The sequence below is a fragment of the Ahaetulla prasina genome, chromosome 2, assembly GCF_028640845.1.
Source record: "Ahaetulla prasina isolate Xishuangbanna chromosome 2, ASM2864084v1, whole genome shotgun sequence".
NCBI lineage: Eukaryota > Metazoa > Chordata > Lepidosauria > Squamata > Colubridae > Ahaetulla > Ahaetulla prasina.
Genome location: NC_080540.1, coordinates 301,920,063 through 301,938,891, shown reverse-complemented (window position 1 = coordinate 301,938,891; position 18,829 = coordinate 301,920,063). Strand labels below are relative to the sequence as shown.

At 43.8% G+C, this 18,829-nt stretch overlaps 1 protein-coding gene across 2 annotated transcripts in view; it reads left to right on the top strand.

Moving 5' to 3' along the window:
- Positions 1-18,601, top strand: part of LOC131192867 (NACHT, LRR and PYD domains-containing protein 3-like) — a 28,109-nt gene extending 9,508 nt beyond the window's left edge. The window contains exons 3-7 of one of the 2 annotated variants that reach the window (XM_058172406.1): positions 4,433-6,119; positions 6,744-6,914; positions 7,819-7,989; positions 10,325-10,495; positions 13,016-18,601. In XM_058172406.1, coding sequence (XP_058028389.1) covers positions 4,433-6,119; positions 6,744-6,914; positions 7,819-7,989; positions 10,325-10,495; positions 13,016-13,145 — 2,330 coding nt within the window. In that variant the 3' untranslated portion in view covers positions 13,146-18,601. Of the gene's footprint in view, positions 1-4,432; positions 6,120-6,743; positions 6,915-7,818; positions 7,990-9,928; positions 10,496-13,015 lie in introns of those variants that run through there. The other variant, XM_058172407.1, reaches the window with a different exon arrangement.
- Positions 18,602-18,829: the final 228 nt, after the last annotated feature.

Sequence of the window (18,829 nt, the reverse complement as noted above, 5' to 3'; positions counted from 1 at the left end):
GTGTTACGTATGTGTTTGGGCAGATATATTCCTAAACTCTCTCTGAAGCAGGAAGGCCTGGATAGTAGAAACCAACTCAATCCCTAGCAAGATGGAATTGTTATTTTTGTGGAAAGATTCTGGTTTGAGATGGTTCCAGAACTATGTCTGGCTAGAGCTGCTGTCCTCTTAAAAGAAACTCATCTGAACATCCGGCTCCAGAGGGAACTGCAGGAGAAGTTATGGCCAGGAGACCTTTGTCCTCTATAGTTGTTGTGTTGTTTAGACGCTTATCTGGACCAGAATGCCTTGGCAACCATACCTCACACCCTTATCACCTCTCAGCTAGATTACTGTTCTGCTGGGACTGGCTGTAAAAATGATTCAAAAAGCTACAGTTAGTAGAAAATCTGGCAGCCAGGTTGTTCCTGGCTGAAAGACGGTGGGCAGGAATTGTGTCACTCTTCTGGTTGGTGCTTTGACTGCCAAGGAGCTTCTGAGCCCATCACAAAACAATGGGGGGGGGGAGCTTAGAATAACTTTATTGGCACTTTGAATGTACACTAATTCAGGAATCTCCAACCTTGGTCCCTTTAAGACTTGTGGACTTCAACTCCCAGAGTTCCTCAGCCAGCTTTGCTGGCTGAGGGACTCTGGGAGTTGAAGTCCACAAGTCTTAAAGGGACCAAGGTTGGAGACCCCGGCACTAATCGGTATACGTTAAAATGAAATTTTGCTGCGGTGGTCAAAATTGGAAATGCTCTATCAAATCCTGTTCCTGTCAAGAGTGGTGTTCCTCAAGGTAGCGTTCTTGGACCAACACTCTTCATACTATACATAAATGATCTTTGTGACCATATCTCAAGTAATTGTGTTCTTTTTGCTGATGATGTCAAACTATTTAACACCACCGACAATACATCTACCATTCAAAAAAACCTTGATCTTCTAACCGCTTGCTCTAAAACTTGTCAACTCCAAATCTCCACCAGCAAATGCTCAGTCTTACATATTGGAAAAAAGAACGTAAACACTAAGTACATACTAGATGGACATTACCTTACAGACGACCCCCATCCCGTTAAAGACCTTGGAGTTTTCGTATCAAATGATCTAAGTGCCAAAGCCCACTGCAACTACATAGCAAAAAAAGCTCTAAGAGTTGTAAACCTAATTTTGCGTAGCTTCTTTTCCAAAAACACCACACTACTAACCAGAGCATATAAAACATTTGCTAGACCAATTCTAGAATACAGCTCGCCTGTCTGGAACCCACACCACATTTCTGACATCAATACAATTGAACGTGTCCAGAAATATTTTACAAGAAGAGTTCTCCATTCCTCAGAAAACAACAAAATACCTTATCCCACCAGACTTGAAATCCTAGGTTTAGAAAACTTTGAACTCCACCGCCTTCGACAAGACCTAAGTTTAACTCATAGAATCATCTATTGTAATATCCTTCCTGTTAAAGACTACTTCAGCTTCAATTGCAATAATACAAGAGCAACCAATAGATTTAAACTTAATGTTAACTGCTTCAATCTAAATTGCAGAAAATATGACTTCCGTAACAGAATTATCAGTGATTGGAACACATTACCTGACTCTGTGGTCTCTTCTCATAATCCCAAAAGCTTTAACCTAAAACTATCTACTATTGACCTCACCCCATTCCTAAGAGGACTATAAGGGGTGTGCATAAGAGCACAAACGTGCCTACCGTTCCTGTCCTATTGTTTTTTTTCTTATATATATATATATATATATATATGCTTATACTTCCTTATATTTCCTCATATATATGTTTATACACTATATAGTCATTTTGTGTGATGCTTGTGTATATTGTTGTGGCAAAAATAAATAAATAAAAAATGAACCCTTCATCATATCAAATTGATATAGTTGATGCATATTTTTATACATATATGTATATTTTCTTCAAAATATGTTGTTTTATCTATGACAATTGTTTGTGTATACTGTTGTGACAAAAAGAAATAAAAAAAAAATAACCAATTTTGTTGCATACATGATATACAATGACAATAAAGGCTATATTACTACAGCTCTCAAAGGGTCGTCACCTCCCATATACACTACATAAACATGAAAGAATAAATAAATAAATAAATAAATAAATAAATAAATAAATAAATAAATAAATAAATAAATAACGTCTATACCCACATATATTCCATGACACAGAGAAACAACACAGTCTAGTTTGGATGTATACATGTACGTGGTGAGAAAAACAAATCTTGTGAGTTTACCAGATGGATGGCCTAGGGAATAAAGCTGTTCCACAATCCTGGAAGTTTTGCTAGAAATCCTTCGGAATCCCCTCCCAGAGGGGAGCAACAGAAACACTGTGATGTGGGTGTGTGGGGTCTCTAATAAGGCTTTGCGCTCTAATCACATAGCGGTTATAAAGCAATATCCTGAATGACAGGAAGCGAGCCTCTTATAATCTTCTCCGCTGTCCTCACCACTCACTGTAGGGACTTTCTATCTGAGGCACAGCAGCCACCAAACCAAACGGTGATGCAGTTTGTTAAACCGCTCTCAGTTGTGCCTCTGTAAAAAGTGGCCAGGACAGAAGGAGAAAAATGTGCTCTCCTCATCCAACACAGGAAATGCAGATACCAAGATGCTAGGAAGCTCTCGATAGCTTGGTTTCAGGATACCTTAGCCTACTGGGGTCCCATCTTTAGCAGAATTTAGGGGGACAAGTCTCAAAGGTGGGGAGTTTCTGGTATGGCCCCTATACTCTTAAATACCACAACTTCCTTATTAGCCTTTGCGAGTCCATCCAGGCCAATGTTTCTCAACCTTGGCAACTTGAAAAGGTGTGGACTTCAACTCCCAGAATTTCTCAGCCAGTACTGCTTCCCCATTGACTTTGCTTGTCAGAAGGTCCCAAAAAGAGTTCACGTGACCCTGGGACATTCAACCATCATAAATATCGTATTGCACCTTTTTCCCCACTAAAAGAGGCTGAAAATTTATTTTTTAAAATTTTATTATTTAAAAATCAGATTTTTAAATAATGTTCTTAATTGTTTGTTTCTGTACAATTTTTACCTTGGCTGTAAACCATCCTGAGTCTTCGGAGAAGGGCAGTATAAAAGTGTGATAAATAAATAAATAAATAAATAAATAAATAAATAAATAAATAAATAAATAAATAAATAAATAAATAAAAATAAAAAAATGGTTCCAAACAGAGCTTCAGAAAAAAAGCTCCCAAACAGCTTCAGAAAAAAAGCCCCCAAACAGAGCTTCAGAAAAGAAGCCTCCAAACAGAGCTTCAGAAAAGAAGCCCCCAAACAGAGCTTCAGAAAAAAGCCCCCAAACAGAGCTTCAGGAAAGAAGCCTCCAAACAGCTTCAGAAAAAAAGCCCCCAAACAGAGCTTCAGAAAAGAAGCCTCCAAACAGAGCTTCAGAAAAGAAGCCCCCAAACAGAGCTTCAGAAAAGAAGCCTCCAAACAGAGCTTCAGAAAAAAAGCCCCCAAACAGAGCTTCAGAAAAGAAGCCTCCAAACAGAGCTTCAGAAAAGAAGCCCCCAACAGAGCTTCAGAAAAGAAGCCTCCAAACAGAGCTTCAGAAAAAAAGCCCCCAAACAGCTTCAGAAAAAAAGCCCCCAAACAGAGCTTCAGAAAAGAAGCCTCCAAACAGAGCTTCAGAAAAGAAGCCTCCAAACAGAGCTTCAGAAAAGAAGCCTCCAAACAGAGCTTCAGAAAAGAAGCTCCCAAACAGAGCTTCAGAAAAGAAGCCTCCAAACAGAGCTTCAGAGGTTTTTTTCCTGAAGCTGTTTCAGAGGCTTTCAGAGGCAGAGAAAAAAATAAAAAAATAAAAGCCAAGGCACAGAGCTCACAACCAAGGAACCTGTTGCTAAAATTCACTTCTGGCACAGCTGATTGGGGGTATTTTGGGAGCCCAATCCACTTGCCAATCAGCTTTTTTCTTATTTTCCTCCCCAAAAACTAAGGTGCGTCTTATACTCCGGTGCATCTTATACTCCCAAAAATACGGTAAGCAGGATTCATTTATAGAAGAAACTTCTTTATATACAGTAATATAAAGCATGATGCATGTATACAATACTCATGCAGCAGAAGCCAGAACCAGAACTCAGAATCCAGAAGCAGAGAATCTATATAATCACAGAAGCACAGAAGCTTTATATATATATATATATATATATATATATATATATATATATATATATATATGCAGACCACGCCCAAGCTCCGAGCCGCCTCCCATGGCTCACAACAGATTCTGTTTCTTAGTCACCAAACAGTTCCCGTTGGTTGACTTGTTGTTATGGCTATCCCAGCTCGTAATTTCTTATACACTGACAAACTGTTGTAAGTCAAGGACTATCTCTATTATTTCTGCAACTGAATCAGGAATGTTTTCTTTTGATGTGTTTCTTTAGATCTCAGGAAGAAATATAAGAGGCATATCCGAGAGGTTTTTCAAAATCTTCCCCAACTTGGCCCGCACCCCAATCGGAAGGTGACCCTCCAAGAGAACTATGTAGAACTTCTTCTGAAGAGGAGACCAGAACTGCCCAAAAGAGGTCATGAGATGATGGCTGCGGAAAGAAAGCACCAGGAGATGAAGAACCATCCAGAAGATGGCCCAAAGGTTGATCTGGAGAACTTATTTCATCCACATCCTGAAGGAGAAAACTCAAAAACTGTCCTGTTGCTTGGACCTTCTGGGGTAGGTAAAACCTCAGCCACGTGGAAATTCATGTTGGACTGGGCATCAGATAAACTATGGCCGACCAAGTTTGATTATGCCTTTTATATCTCTTGCAACACCCTCCGATGTGGCACTAAACTTATGAGTGCAATGGAGATGATCTCCAACAGTTGTCCTCCAGGAATGATTTCCATGGAGGACGTTTTGGCCAACCAAGACAACCTCCTCCTCATTGTTGATGGTTTTGAGGACTTGAAGTTCTCTGATGTCCCAGCTGTTACGCTAGACAAGGATCCGCATCGAAAGCAGGAGGTGGTGAACCTGTTGATAGGTCTGCTCAAGAAAAAGATCTTCCCCAAGTGTCATCTCCTGGTGACCGCAAGGCCCATGGGTGTGAGCCCTCTGCTGAAGTGTCTGAGATCGCCACTCTTGGTAGATGTCTTGGGCTTTGACCTTCTTCGGAGGAAGGAATATTTCCACCGCTTCTTTCAAAATATGGAACAAGCCAACCAGATCTTTGAACTGGTTCAAAGAAATGAAGCTCTTCTCAGTATGTGTTTCCTACCCGCAACCTGTTGGGTCATTGGTTCCATTTTCCAACAAAACCCACAGGCAGAACTTCTCCAAGAGATCCCCGAAACGGCAACACTCACCGAAATTCACCTGCGTCTCCTCTTGAGTTTCTTGGGTACCAATTCCAGGCCAAGTCACCTGGAAGGCCTGTGCTCTTTAGCAAAAGACGGAATACTCCACAGAACAATGACCTTCCATGAAGAAGAGCTAAAGGAACGTGGCTTGGATTATTGTTTGACTTCGGACTCTCCTTCTGCAAGCAGGAAAGTCTTCCACCAAGATGTTCAGGTGGACACCTTGTACAGGTTCACCCACCTGAGTTTCCAGGAGTTTTTGGCAGCCTTGTTCTACCTGCTGGACACCGAGGAGACCACCGGAACACCTCACCGAGACCTGAGTGAGGTATTTGGAGATCAGAAGGAGTGCACCAGCAGGTACCTCGTGTTGATCCGTTTTCTCTACGGCTTGTCCAACGTGGAAAGGATGAGTTTCCTTCAAGAATCGTGGTCCGTCAAGCTATCCAGGACTAAAGTTTGGCCAGAATTGCTAAGGTGGGTGGGTCAGGAAGCCAAAACTCACTCCTTTAAAAGGGAAGAGGCTCTGCTGGAATTGTGTCATTGTATTTTTGACATGAAGGACTCCGTCTTTGCCCAGAGAGCAATGAAGGATGTCCATGACTTGGATCTCAAAACACAACTTTTGACCAAGCTGGACTTCGAAGCTTTATCCTTTTGCCTGTCAGCTGCTGAAGTTTTGAATTCAGTCCGTCTCTCTGGCTGTGAGTTTGGACATCAAAGATTCCAGCAACTTTTGCCAGGATTCCTGAAGTCTTCAGAGATCCAGTAAGTAGAAAGAGACCCAAGGGACAGTCGAGTTGGCGATGGGTTCAAAACATATCATTTGATTGTCCAGTGATAGTGGGGGGTGGGGGGTAAGGGGGAGGGGAATTGGGGGGTTGAGGGTAGAGGATGGAGTGATGGTTAATGTACAGGGATTATTGAAGATGTATAAATATAATTAATGTAGGATCGGGTCTGCCCAGTTACCATTTTAGAACGGTGGGGAGGGAGAAAAGAGGAGAGAGTAGGAGGTAGGAAAGAGGAGAAGAGGAAGGAAGAGGGGTAGAAGAGGGAGAAGGAAGGTGGAGGGTGGAGGGAGGAGAGGATGTAGATAAGAGAAGGAGAGGAAAGTCTGGAAAGTAGAAGAAGGTAGAAGAGGGAAGAGTGTTAAAAAGGGGGGGGTGACTGGGCAAGCCCGACTAATTGTATATAACTGTACATTGGATGAGCTGTTTGATATGATTGTAAAAATAAAACTTTTTTATGAAAAAAAAAATCCTCTTTAATTCCAGCTTGGCTCTCTCCTTGATTAGTTTCCATCCGTTGCTTCTTCTTCTACCTAGAGGTTGTGTTTGTGTCTACCATCCATAATATATTTTGTGTGTGTGTGTCTCTCAATTTCCACAGGCTGAACCGCTGTAGCCTCTCTCCCATTGCCTGCAAAGACTTGACTCCCGTCGCGATGACCAACGCAAGACTGACCAGTCTGGACTTGGGTGAAAACCCCTTGGAGGATTCCGGGGTCTCCTACTTGTGTGAATGGCTGCTTCAGCCCACCTGCCCACTTCAAAGCCTCAGGTGAGCAGCTACATCTCCACCTGGAGGGCAGCAAACGGGAGGGTCTCATTCCCTTGTCCCACACCACTTCATTATCCCCCCCCAAAACTCTTTAAATTTAAATACTCTCAAATACTGTTCACCCCAAAAGTGGTCCTCTTTAAACTGGGGGAGGGGGAATTTGGGGTTTGTAAAAGGGGTGCTGGCAGGCCCCACATGACCTCATCTTCTGCCATCCTTTGCTAAATCAATGTGGCCACTTTGAGCTTCATCACTGGAAGATTTCAAGAAGAGACTGGACTGCCACCTGTCAGAGATGGTGTTGAGTCTCCTGTTTGGGCGGGGGGTTGGACTAGATGACCTACAAGGTCCCTTCCAACTCTGTGAATCTAATCTAAAAAAAAAAGCAGAAATCTGACCAATAAACCATGGTTTGCACACCCATGCACAATGCACAAACATGGTTTGCTGGGTTTGCACTTCAGCCTGAGCCCCAACGCAGCTGGCTTAGTGCTGAGTGAGACCTTGGATTTAATCTCCAAGGAAAAAAATTTGCAGTACCCTTCCAGGCACACTGCAAAATCCCCATTCCCACCCCACTCCTGGGGGAAGGTTATTGCAAAATCTCCCTTTCCATCCCACTCGGGGGCCAGCCAGAAGTGGTATTTGCCGGTTCTCCAAACTGCTCAAAATTTCCACTACTGGTTCTCCAGAACCTGTCAGAACCTGCTGGATTTCACCCCTGAATCATATTTAGACATTCATGAAAAGATTGGACAACCATTTGTCTGGGACGGTATAAAGGACTTTGGCAGGGGATGGAGTAGAAGACCGCCAGCGTCCCTTCCAGTCCTAGGATTCTATGATTCTATAATCCCGGTGCAAATCCTTCTCCCCCCACACCCCAATTCTCCGTCTCCTACAGGCTGCCCTCCTGCAATCTCACAGCTGCCGCCTGTCGGCCCCTTTCTCAAGTCCTCGAATCTGGATCTTCCCTTCTGGAGCTCAACCTGGGGGACAACCCTCTAGGTGACAGGGGAGCAAAGCTGCTGTGCCAAGGGCTGAAGCCCCCCTCTTCTCGGCTACAGAAACTCATGTAAGTGTCCTTGAGTAGTTCCCATTTGTTGCCTCTTGTCCTGCTTTCCGATTCCTTGGAGAATGGGAAGAGCAGCTCAAGCAAAGAGGACAACTTGGGAGTAAGGCCAAGAAATGATTGGCCCCTTCCATAAGGCTTAAAACAGATCAGCAACGGCATTTGGGCTTTGCCGGAAAACAACGTTGTAGCTGTGTCTTCTGCCCCGTCTTCTGCTTCGTGTACGTCTTTGTTTTTGTGGCTTCTGGATGTTTGCCAGGAAGGGCCTTTGGCAGTTTGCCTAATTGGACTAAGGATAACTGAGGAATTTGTGTTGGGAGGCATTTGCTTAAATTTGACTGAGTTTCCTACTACCTACTTGGGCCTGGGTCACAACAGGAACTCCATCCATTCAGCACCATCATAACTTGGGACCATTGCTGAAGGAATCGGTTGTATGTTGAGGACAAACCTGTACAGGGAGTCTTCGACTTACGACCACAATTGAGCCCAACATTTCTGTTGCTAAGTGAGATATTTGTTGGGTTCCCCCCTCCCCATTTGTATGACCTTTTTTACTACATTTGTTAAGTGAACCCTTTGCAGTCTTTAAGTTAGGCACCCGGTTTTTAAGTGAATCCAGCTTCCCCATTGACTTTGCTTGTCAGAAGGCCGCAAAAGGACTTTCGGGAGCTCTGCAACTGTCATAAATGTGAATCAGTTTTCAAACCTCCGTATTTTGTTCACGAGACCATGGGGATGTTGCAATGGTCATAAGTGTGAAAAACAGTCATAAGTCACTTTCTTCAGTGCCGTTGTAACTTCGAATGGTCACTGGAGACAAATTGTTGTAAGTCGAGGACTACCTGTAGAGCACCTGAAACTCCACATTATGATGGCTCCTCATTTGGTTTGCAAAAGAGCATTAAAGCTTTAGTCAACCTTGCTCAGGTTTTCAGTTCCACCTAGACCAGGGGTCGGCAACCTTAAACACTCAAAGAGCCATTTGGACCCGTTTCCCACAGAAAAGAAAACACCAGGAGCCACAAAACCCTTCCCTTGCCTGACTATTTCTTGAGCGGCCACAAAACTAGCATATGTAGTTGAATTAAACGTTCTGTTTTCTTCTTTTTTTTTTTTTTTACATTTATACCCCGCCCTTCTCCGAAGACTCAGGGCGGCTTACAATGTATAAGGCAATAGTCTCATTCTATTTGTATATTTTTTTTTACAAAGTCAACTTATTGCCCCCCCAACAATCTGGGTCCTCATTTTACCTACCTTATAAAGGGTGGAAGGCTGAGTCAACCTTGGGCCGGGCTCGAACCTGCAGTAATTGCAGGCTCTGTGTTCTAATAACAGGCTTCTCTACTGCCTGAGCTATCCCGGCAACTTAACTGAGCTATCCCGGCAACTGAAACTTAACTTTTTTTGTTTGTTTGGATTTATCCATGGTTGGCCTGCCGGGGGTTGAAAAGCTCAATAAATCACGTGCTGGTGGGTGTCGAACTGTTCTGTCCTCCCTCGCCTCCGTCCGAACGATGGCTTAATTAGCCGGCACTATCAGCCCTGGCAGCAAAAGAGCGAGCGTCTGCCAAGTGGCTCCGTTATCTCCCTCGACACAGTCAAACAGTACTTCAGCTCTTAGTTCAGCAGTTAATTTGTCTGCTACGAAGAGACACAGCAGCTCTCGCTGCCTTTATATCCTGTGGGGTGTGGCTCCATGACTCAGCACTTCCTAGGCCTGCCCCACCCTTGCTTCTGTTGTTCCCGCTTCTCCTGCCTACGAAACCTAGGGTCCAGCCAGGCCTGATTGCCATCAGCTAGGTCTGGAGGTGTGGCCTGGGGGGGGAAAGAGTCAGGGGACAGAGGCCTCGTTATCTCTTCCACCTGGCCTGCCTCTGGCTCCCGAGGTAAGTCCTGACAGCTCTTCCCCCTCACTTTCCAAGTCACTTTCTGGCAGGAGGCCCGGCTCGGGGGGTGCAGACACAGCACGAACATTGGCAGTTGTGACGCATATTTCGAGTGACGGAGCCGCAGCAGAGGGGTGAAAGAGCCACATGTTGCTGACCCCTGACCGAGAGGGTTTTTTGCTTTCTCTTCGTGCGTTGTGTTACGTTGTGTTGCTGGGGCACATCTGGTGAAACTGAGAATGGAAAGGTCAGGGCACAGCAGAGGGGACCCCTGTGTTTCTGTCCACCAGCTTGGACCCCCCAAGGACCAACCCGCTTTCTGGCCCAACTAGCCACACGAACAGGGACTCACCTCCTGGCTGGATCTGTCTGAAAACATGATGAGGGATTTTCTGAACTCCCAAGCACGATGGAGCTACAGGGTCTTCCATTGTCTTTCGTTGCAGCTTACACTCCTGCGGCCTGACCGCCGGTGCCTGTGAAGACCTGGCCTCTGTCTTGGAAACCAGCGAGACCCTCTTGGAGCTGAACCTTGGCGATAACAGCCTGGGAGACGAAGGGGTCAGGCAGCTGTGCCAAGGGTTGAGACAAAGGTGCTGCAAGCTTCAAAAGTTGATGTAAGTGTGCAGTTCTCCCAGGGATCTGGGGAAATAGTTTGACACTCCCCCCACTCATCTTTGAGGGAACCCCTCAAATGTGATAAATCATCAGCATCATCTTTTAATGATCCCATAATCCCTTGCGGGGTGGAGCGTGGGCAACTGAATGGAGCCGAGTGTTTACTGACCGGATGCCCTTCCTGTCATCAGTGCGGAGTTTTGTTCAGCAAATAAAATAGGATAGGATAGGATAGGATAGGATAGGATAGGATAGAATAGAATAGAATAGAATAGAATAGAATAGAATAGAATAGAATAGAATTCTTTATTGGCCAAGTGTGATTGGACACACAAGGAATTTGTCTTGGTGCATCTGCTCTCACTGTACATAAAAGAAAAGATACCTTCATCAGGGTACAACACTTACAACACTTAGTGACGGTCATAGGCTACAAATTTAACACTTAATGATACAACACTTAATGATAATCATAGGGTACAAATAAGCAATCAGGATATATTCTCATCGTGCCCAGAGAGAGAAATATCTGCCTCTAACCTAGGATCGAACTCACAGCCCCCTGATTGTGAGGCGAGAGCTCCACTTCTAGGCCACCGCACCACTCCACTATCATTATGGTAAATAACAATAAATAATTATTGTTAAAAAGTTGGAAGGAGCTCCAAGGTCCCTTCCAACTCTTTATTCTGTTATCCTCAGGAACAGTGGTACGGTCTTCAGCATTTAGCTTCTGCTGAGCCTATTTTTATTTTTATTTTTGTTTACATTTATATCCCGCCCTTCTCCGAAGACTCAGGGCGGCTTACAGTGTGTAAGGCAATAGTCTCATTCTATTTGTATATTTACAAAGTCAACTTATTGCCCCCCCCCAATAATCTGGGTCCTCATTTTATCTACCTTATAAAGGATGGAAGGCTGAGTCAACCTTGGGCCTGGTGGGACTCGAGCCTGCAGTAATTGCAGGCAGCTGGTTTTAATAACAGGCTTCTTACAGCCTGAGCCACCACGGCCCTGAGCCACCACGGCACCAAGGTCCCTTTTGAGTGGACCTTGGTCAAGGACCAAAATAACGTCCTTTGAGTGGGAACAGAGGTGGCATCTTTGCCATTTTAAATTGACTCTCCTCTTCCAGCCCAGATGAGTTGAATTTCCCAGCTTCTCAAGAGCTGCTACGGAAATGAAGAGGATTTAATCTCTGCTTAATGTTTTGTCGAGAGGTCTCCCGACCACCTGGCTGGTGGGGGCAGTACCCGTATCAGCTTACAAAACAAGGTCATATGGCGCATGCATTTAGGCTACCCTGCTCAGCAGTTGGTGCCATCAACCCTTCGGCTCACAGCGATGGGCATCGGATGATCTGCAAGCTGTCAAAATTGGCATCTTTGCCTGAAAGCCTGACCTCTTTCAACGTGAATCTCAGCAACAAAATAACAGAGTAACAGAATAATAGAGTAACAGAATAATAGAGTAACAGAATAAGAGTAAGAGTAACAGAAGAACAGAGTAACAGAATACCAAAATAATAGAGTAACAGAATAAGAGTAACAGAGTAATAGAATAACATAGTAGCAAAAGAACAGAGTAACAGAATGACGGAATAGAACAATGATGGTTAACCTTTTTGGTGCCTAAAGCATATGTGTGTGTGTGTGTGTGTGTGTGTGTGTGTGTGTGTGTGTGCCCAAATGCATGTCTGCATGCCTGAACCCCCAAAATGCAATGCAAGCATACCCCACACGTGCCCACGTGCCCCGTTTTGGCTTCCAGGTTGGTGCAGGAAGCCTTCCAGGCCCAAAATGAGGTGTGGGGGCAGCACGTGGACGCAAACCACCAAAATGCAATGTGAGCACCCCCATGTATACATCCCACCCCCTGCGTATGCATGGCAGAGACCCATAGACCAGCTGGCTGGCGGGAGGCCCAAACACATGCACGGTGGAACTGGGCTGGGGCGACAGCTGGCGTGCCCACATGTGCCATAGGTTCACCATCATTGGAATAGAGTAACAGAATAACAGAGTAACAGAATAATAGAGTAACAGAAGAACAGAATAGAGTAACAGAATAGAGTAACAGAATAGAGTAACAGAGTAATAGAAGAACAGAGTAACAGAAGAACAGAGTAACAGAATAATAGAGTAACAGAATAACAGACTAACAGAATATCAGAATTGGAATGGAGGTCTTCTACACAGCAGAGCCTCTACCATTTCAGAGAAATGGCTATCCAACATCTTCTTAAAAACTTCCAGTGTTGGAGCACTCACAACTTCTGAAGGCAAGTCGTTCCACTTATTGATTGTTCTCACTGTCAGAAAATTTCTCCTCAGTTCTAAGTTGCTTCTCTCCTTGATCAGTTTCCACCCTTTGCTTCTTGTCCTGCCCTCAGGGGCTTTGGAGAAGAGGTTGACCTCCAACTCCCTGCAGAGCCGCTGATGAGCAGAGATTTGCAAGCCGATTTGTGTTCTGCAGTGTGTCCCAATTCTGATGCTTTGGTTTGTTTCTCCTCCTTCCAGACTTACAATGAAATCGTGCAACCGAAACACAATGGGGAAATTGCAGGCAGCTTGTGCGAGGCACCCTGGCTTAGTTCTGACTTCCTACTATCCTCCGGATTTTCCCCGCTTCCCAGGTACTGAAGAGTAAAAGTGGAGTTCACACCTGCTTTCCTGGTGCCCCTCAAAGGTTGGGAATATGGTGACACGGGTGGTAGGTGTGGAAACCTTCAAAGGCCAGCTCACCTTTTGCATTACCTGTTGCGTCGCAATCGTACAGCTGATTCACATGCCTGGTTATGAGGTTCTGGGGGGCCCCCTGGGCTTGGCCATGTGGAAGATCTTCTCAACTGGAACTCCTCAAGAGGTTGAACGCCATCTTTCATAATCCCCAACTAGCTTGTCAGAAGAATATTCTGGTCTGGTTTGAGCCAGGATTCCTATAAGAATGCTACTGGAGTCACTGCTTGAAGAGGAAGAAGTTTGTTCAACAAAGATGATTAGAGGACTGGAGGCTAAAACTTATGAAGAACGGTTACAGGAACAGGGTATGCCTAGTTTAATGAAAAGAAGGACTAGGGGAGACATGATAGCAGTCTTCCTATATCTCAGGGGTTGCCACAAAGAAGAGGGAGTCGGGCTTTTCTCCAAAGGACAAGAAGTTACGACAAGAAGCAAAGGATTGAAACAAATCAAACGCGTCCAGAAATATTTTACTAGAAGAGTTCTTCGCTCCTCCGAAATCAACAAAATACCTTATACCACCAGGCTTGAAATTCTGGGTTTAGAAAACTTAGAACTCCGCCAACTCCGACATGATCTGTGTTTAACACACAGAATCATCTATTGTAATATCCTTCCTGTAAAAGACTACTTCAGCTTCAATCGCAACAATACAAGAGCAAACAATAGATTCAAACTTAATGTCAACCGCTTCAAACTTGATTGCAGAAAATATGACTTTTGTAACAGTTGTTAACGCTTGGAACTCATTACCTGACTCCATAGTCTCTACTCAAAACCCCAAAATCTTCAACCAAAAACTGTCCACTATTGACCTCACCCCATTCCTAAGAGGACTATAAGGGGCGTGCATGAGAGCACAAAAGTGCCTACCGTTGCTGTCCTATTGTTCTCTTCATTATAATATTATATGCATACTTTTACTTTTACTTATATATACTTTTTCTCTCATGATGAGTTATTTTTATGTTGATGATTATATATACTGTTGTGACAAAATAAAATAAAAAAAAAATCAAGGAGAGATTCAACCTAGAACTAAGGAGGGAATTTTCTGACACTGAGAACGGTTAACCAGTGGAACTGCCTGCCTCTAGAAGTTGTGGGTGCTCCAACACTGGAGGTTTTTAAAAAGAGATTGGATTTGTATGAAATGGTACTATAGGGCAGTGGTGGGTTTCAAATTTTTTACTACTGGTTCTGTGGGTGTGACTTGGTGGGCGTGGCAAGGCTTGGTGGGTGTGGCTTGGTGGGTGTGGCAGGGGAAGGATACTGCAAAATCCCCATTTCCTCCCAATCAGCTGGGACCTGGGAGGCAGAGAATAGAGGGGGCAGGGCCAGTCAGAATTTTTATTACCGGTTCTCCAAACTACTCAAAATTTCTGCTACCGGTTCTCCAGAACTGGTCAGAACCTGCTGAAACCCACCTCTGCTATAGGGTCTCCTGCTTGAGCAGGGGGTTGGACTAGACGACCTCCAAGGTCCCTTCCAATTCTGTTTGTCGTGTCCCACTTCTCCGCTGACGGCCGGGTTGGGGAAGTCCGTATCAGGCGTGCCTCTACAGCTCTGCCAAAGTCCTAGCAAAGTCCTCAGGGCAGGCAGGAGACCAGAAAGTGACTTCAGCAAAATAAGGTAGACTTTGCCTGACTCAGAGAATGCCAGAAAGCAGATCCTTTATATAGGCCATGGGGTGTGGCTCCATGACTCAGCACTTATCCAGGCCTGCCCCTCCCTTCCTTCTGCTGACGCCGCCTATCAATTCTCCGGAAGCGAGGATCTCTCCAGGCTCCAGCTGTTGGTAATTGACATTCCTCAGGCTCACATGCTGTGGGGGAGGGGGAGCGGTCTAGTTGCTCCGTTTGCCTGGGCATGGTGCCAGGGCTGGGGCCTGGAGGCATGCCAGGATATTCCTCAGCGTTGGGAAGGAGATAAGAGGGACCCGGCTGCGGGGAAAGCGAGCGAGACACAACACTGTTATTTGAGAGCATAGAAACAGCCCTTTGGGTAGCTACAATTTTTGGGCATAGAGGTTAGTAATATTTATAAGAAAGTTGATCCTTTGTGAGAGGTGTGTGAACGTGCCCTTTGTACTGCTTAATTTGGTGGATATGCAGCCCCAGTAGGGCTGCCCTTATCTTAGTTTGCAAATATCTTTTCTTTGGTATGTGTCTATATGCTGATTCTGGAATGCTACATCTGTATGCTCAGGGAAATTTGTATTATAAGGGATTTTCCCTGTTTGCTATTATTTGCATGATTTAATCAATTCCAGCCTAGCTGTTAATTATCGACTAAAATTAGTTAAAAAGTAGTTCAGCATATTGTCTTTTCAATATAGTTCCTGAAGAGTTGTTGGGTCATCTCCAAAGACCATCCCATGAGCCACATTGGCGCAGTGATTAACTGCATGGCCTAAAACAGAGCCATGCAGTGGAGTACCCCAAGGCTCTGTTTTAGGCCCAGTACTCTTCAACATCTTCATCAATGACTTGGACGAGGGGGTAGATGCGGAACTCATCAAATTTGCCGATGACACCAAGCTGGCAGGAATAGCCAACACTCCAGAAGATAGGCTCAAGTTACAGAAAGATCTTGACAGACTTGAATATTGGGCGCTATCTAACAAAATGAAATTCAACAGTGAAAAAAGTAAGGTTCTACATTTAGGCCAAAAAAACAAAATGCACAGGTACCGTATATGTGGTACCTTGCTCAATAGTAGTAACTGTGAAAGGGATCTTGGAGTCCTAGTGGACAACCATTTAGATATGAGCCAGCAGTGTGCAGCAGCTGCTAAAAAAGCCAACACAGTTCTGGGCTGCATAAACAGAGGGATAGAATCAAGATCATATGAAGTGCTGATACCACTTTATAATGCCTTGGTAAGGCCACACTTGGAATATTGCATTCAGTTTTGGTAGCCACAATGTAAAAAAGATGTTGAGACTTTAGAAATGGAGCAGAGAAGAGCAACAAAGATGATGAGGGGACTGGAGGTTAAAACATATGAAGAATGGTTGCAAGAACTCAGTATGCCTAGTTTAATGAAAAGGACTAGGGGAGACATGATAGCAGTCTTCCAATATCTCAGGGGTTGCCACAAAGAAGAGGAAGTCGGGCTGTTCTCCAAAGCACCTGAGGGTAGAACAAGAAGCAATGGGTGGAAACTAATCATGGAGAGAAGCAACTTAGAACTAAGGAGAAATTTCCTGACAATTAGAACAATTAATCAGTGGAACGACTTGCCTGCAGAAGTTGTGAATGCTCCAACACTGGAAGTTTTTAAGAAGAGATTGGACAACCATTTGTCTGAAATGGTGTAGGGTTTCCTGCCTGGGCAGGGGGTTGGACTAGAAGAACTCCAAGGTCCCTTCCAACTCTGTTGTTGTTGTTGTTGTTGTTGTTGTTGTTATTATTATTATTATTATTATTTTATTACTACTATTATTACAACGCAGTGCTGAAGGCTACTTCTGCTGACTGCTGGCTGCCTGCAATTTGGCAGTTCAAATCTGACCAGGCTCAAAGTTGACTCAGCCCTCCATCCTTCCAAGGTGAGTAAAATGAGGACCCAAACTGTTGGGGGCAAGAGGTTGACTCTGTAAACCGCTTAGAGAGGACTGGAAAGGACTGGAAAGCAGTGTATAAGTGCTATTGCTATGTAGAATACATTGCAGCAGTCCAGCTTGGGGCTGCTCAAACCATTAGTTACTCTTGCCAAGGTTCTTTGGACCAATAGGGATGAAGCTCGTGCACTAGCCAAAATTACGAGGAGCCATCTCACCCCAACAGCATCAGCCTGCACCACTCTTTCCAGAGGAGGCATGGCATGGACTCCATCAGTCAAGGAATTCCGGCTGGCAGGTCATGCAAACACCTCCATTATTACCTGAATCAATGTTTCTTAACGTCAGCAACTTTAAAATGTGTGGACTACAACTCCCAGCTTGCTGGCTGGAGAATTCTGGGAGTTGCCCACATCTTAAAAGTTAGAATAGAATTCTTTATTGGCCTAGTGTGATTGGACACACAAGGCATTTGTCTCCGGTGCATAGGCTCTCAGTGTGCATACAAGCAACAAGTGATAACTCATGATCCCAGTCATCATAAATAGAATAGAATAGAATAGAATAGAATAGAATAGAATAGAATAGAATAGAATAGAATAGAATAGAATAGAATAGAATAGAATTGAATTTTATTGGCCAAGTGTGATTGGACACACAAGGAATTTGTCTTGGTGCATATGCTCTCAGTGTACATAAAAGAAAAGATACGTTCATCAAGGTACAACATTTACAAGCAACAAGTTATAGTCATACAGTCATAAGTGGAAAGAGATTGGTGATGGGAACTATGAAACGATTAATAGTAGTGCAGATTCAGTAAATAGTCTGACAGTGTTGAGGGAATTATTTGTTTAGCAGAGTGATGGCCTTCGGGAAAAAACTGTTCTTGTGTCTTGTTGTTCTGGTGTGCAGTGCTCTATAGCGTCGTTTTGAGGGTAGGAGTTGAAACAGTTTATGTCCAGGATGCGAGGGATCTGCAAATATTTTCACGGCCCTCTTCTTGATTCGTGCAGTATACAGGTCCTCAATGGAAGGCAAGTTGGTAGCAATTATTTTTTCTGCAGTTCTAATTATCCTCTGAAGTCTGTGTTTTCTTGTTGGGTTGCAGAACCGAACCAGACAGTTATAGAGGTGCAAATGACAGACTCAATAATTCCTCTGTAGAATTGGATCAGCAGCTCCTTGGGCAGTTTGAGCTTACTGAGTTGGCGCAGAAAGAACATTCTTTGTTGTCCTTTTTTAATGATGTTTTTGATGTTAGCTGTCCATTTGAGATCTTGCGATATGATAGAACCCAGAAATTTGAAGGTTTCTACTGTTGATACTGTGTTGTCAAGTATTGTGAGAGGTGGAAGTATGGAAGGGTTTTTCCTAAAGTCTACCACCATTTCTACGGTTTTGAGTGTGTTCAGTTCCAGATTGTTTTGGTTGCACCACAAGGCTAGTCGTTCGACCTCTCGTCTATATGCGGATTCGTCATTGTCTCGAATGAGACCAATCAAGAATAGAATAGAATAAAGAATAGAATAGAATAGAATAGAATAGAATAGAATAGAATAGAATAGAATAGAATAGAATAGAATTTTTTATTGGCCAAGTGGGCGTGCATAAGATATAAGATATATATAAGATATAAGATATTGTGCATAAGAGCACAATAGTGCCTACTGTTCCTGTCCTATTGTTCCCTTCATTATATCAAATTAATATAGTTGATGCATTTTTTTACTTATATATATATATTTTATTCAAGATATGTTGTTTTATCTATGACAATTGTTTGTGTATACTGTTGTGACAAAAAGAAATAAAAAAAGTGTGATTGGACACACAAGGAATTTGTCTTGGTGCATATGCTCTCAATGTGCATAAAAGAAAAGATACGTTCATCAAAAATACATCCATGATAAATCATAAGATACAACACTTAGTAATGGTCATACAATGGCTGAGATGGAGAATAACTTCACTGGATTAGAAAGAAAATATCCAGCACAAACAGACATTTGCAAGATTATGTTGT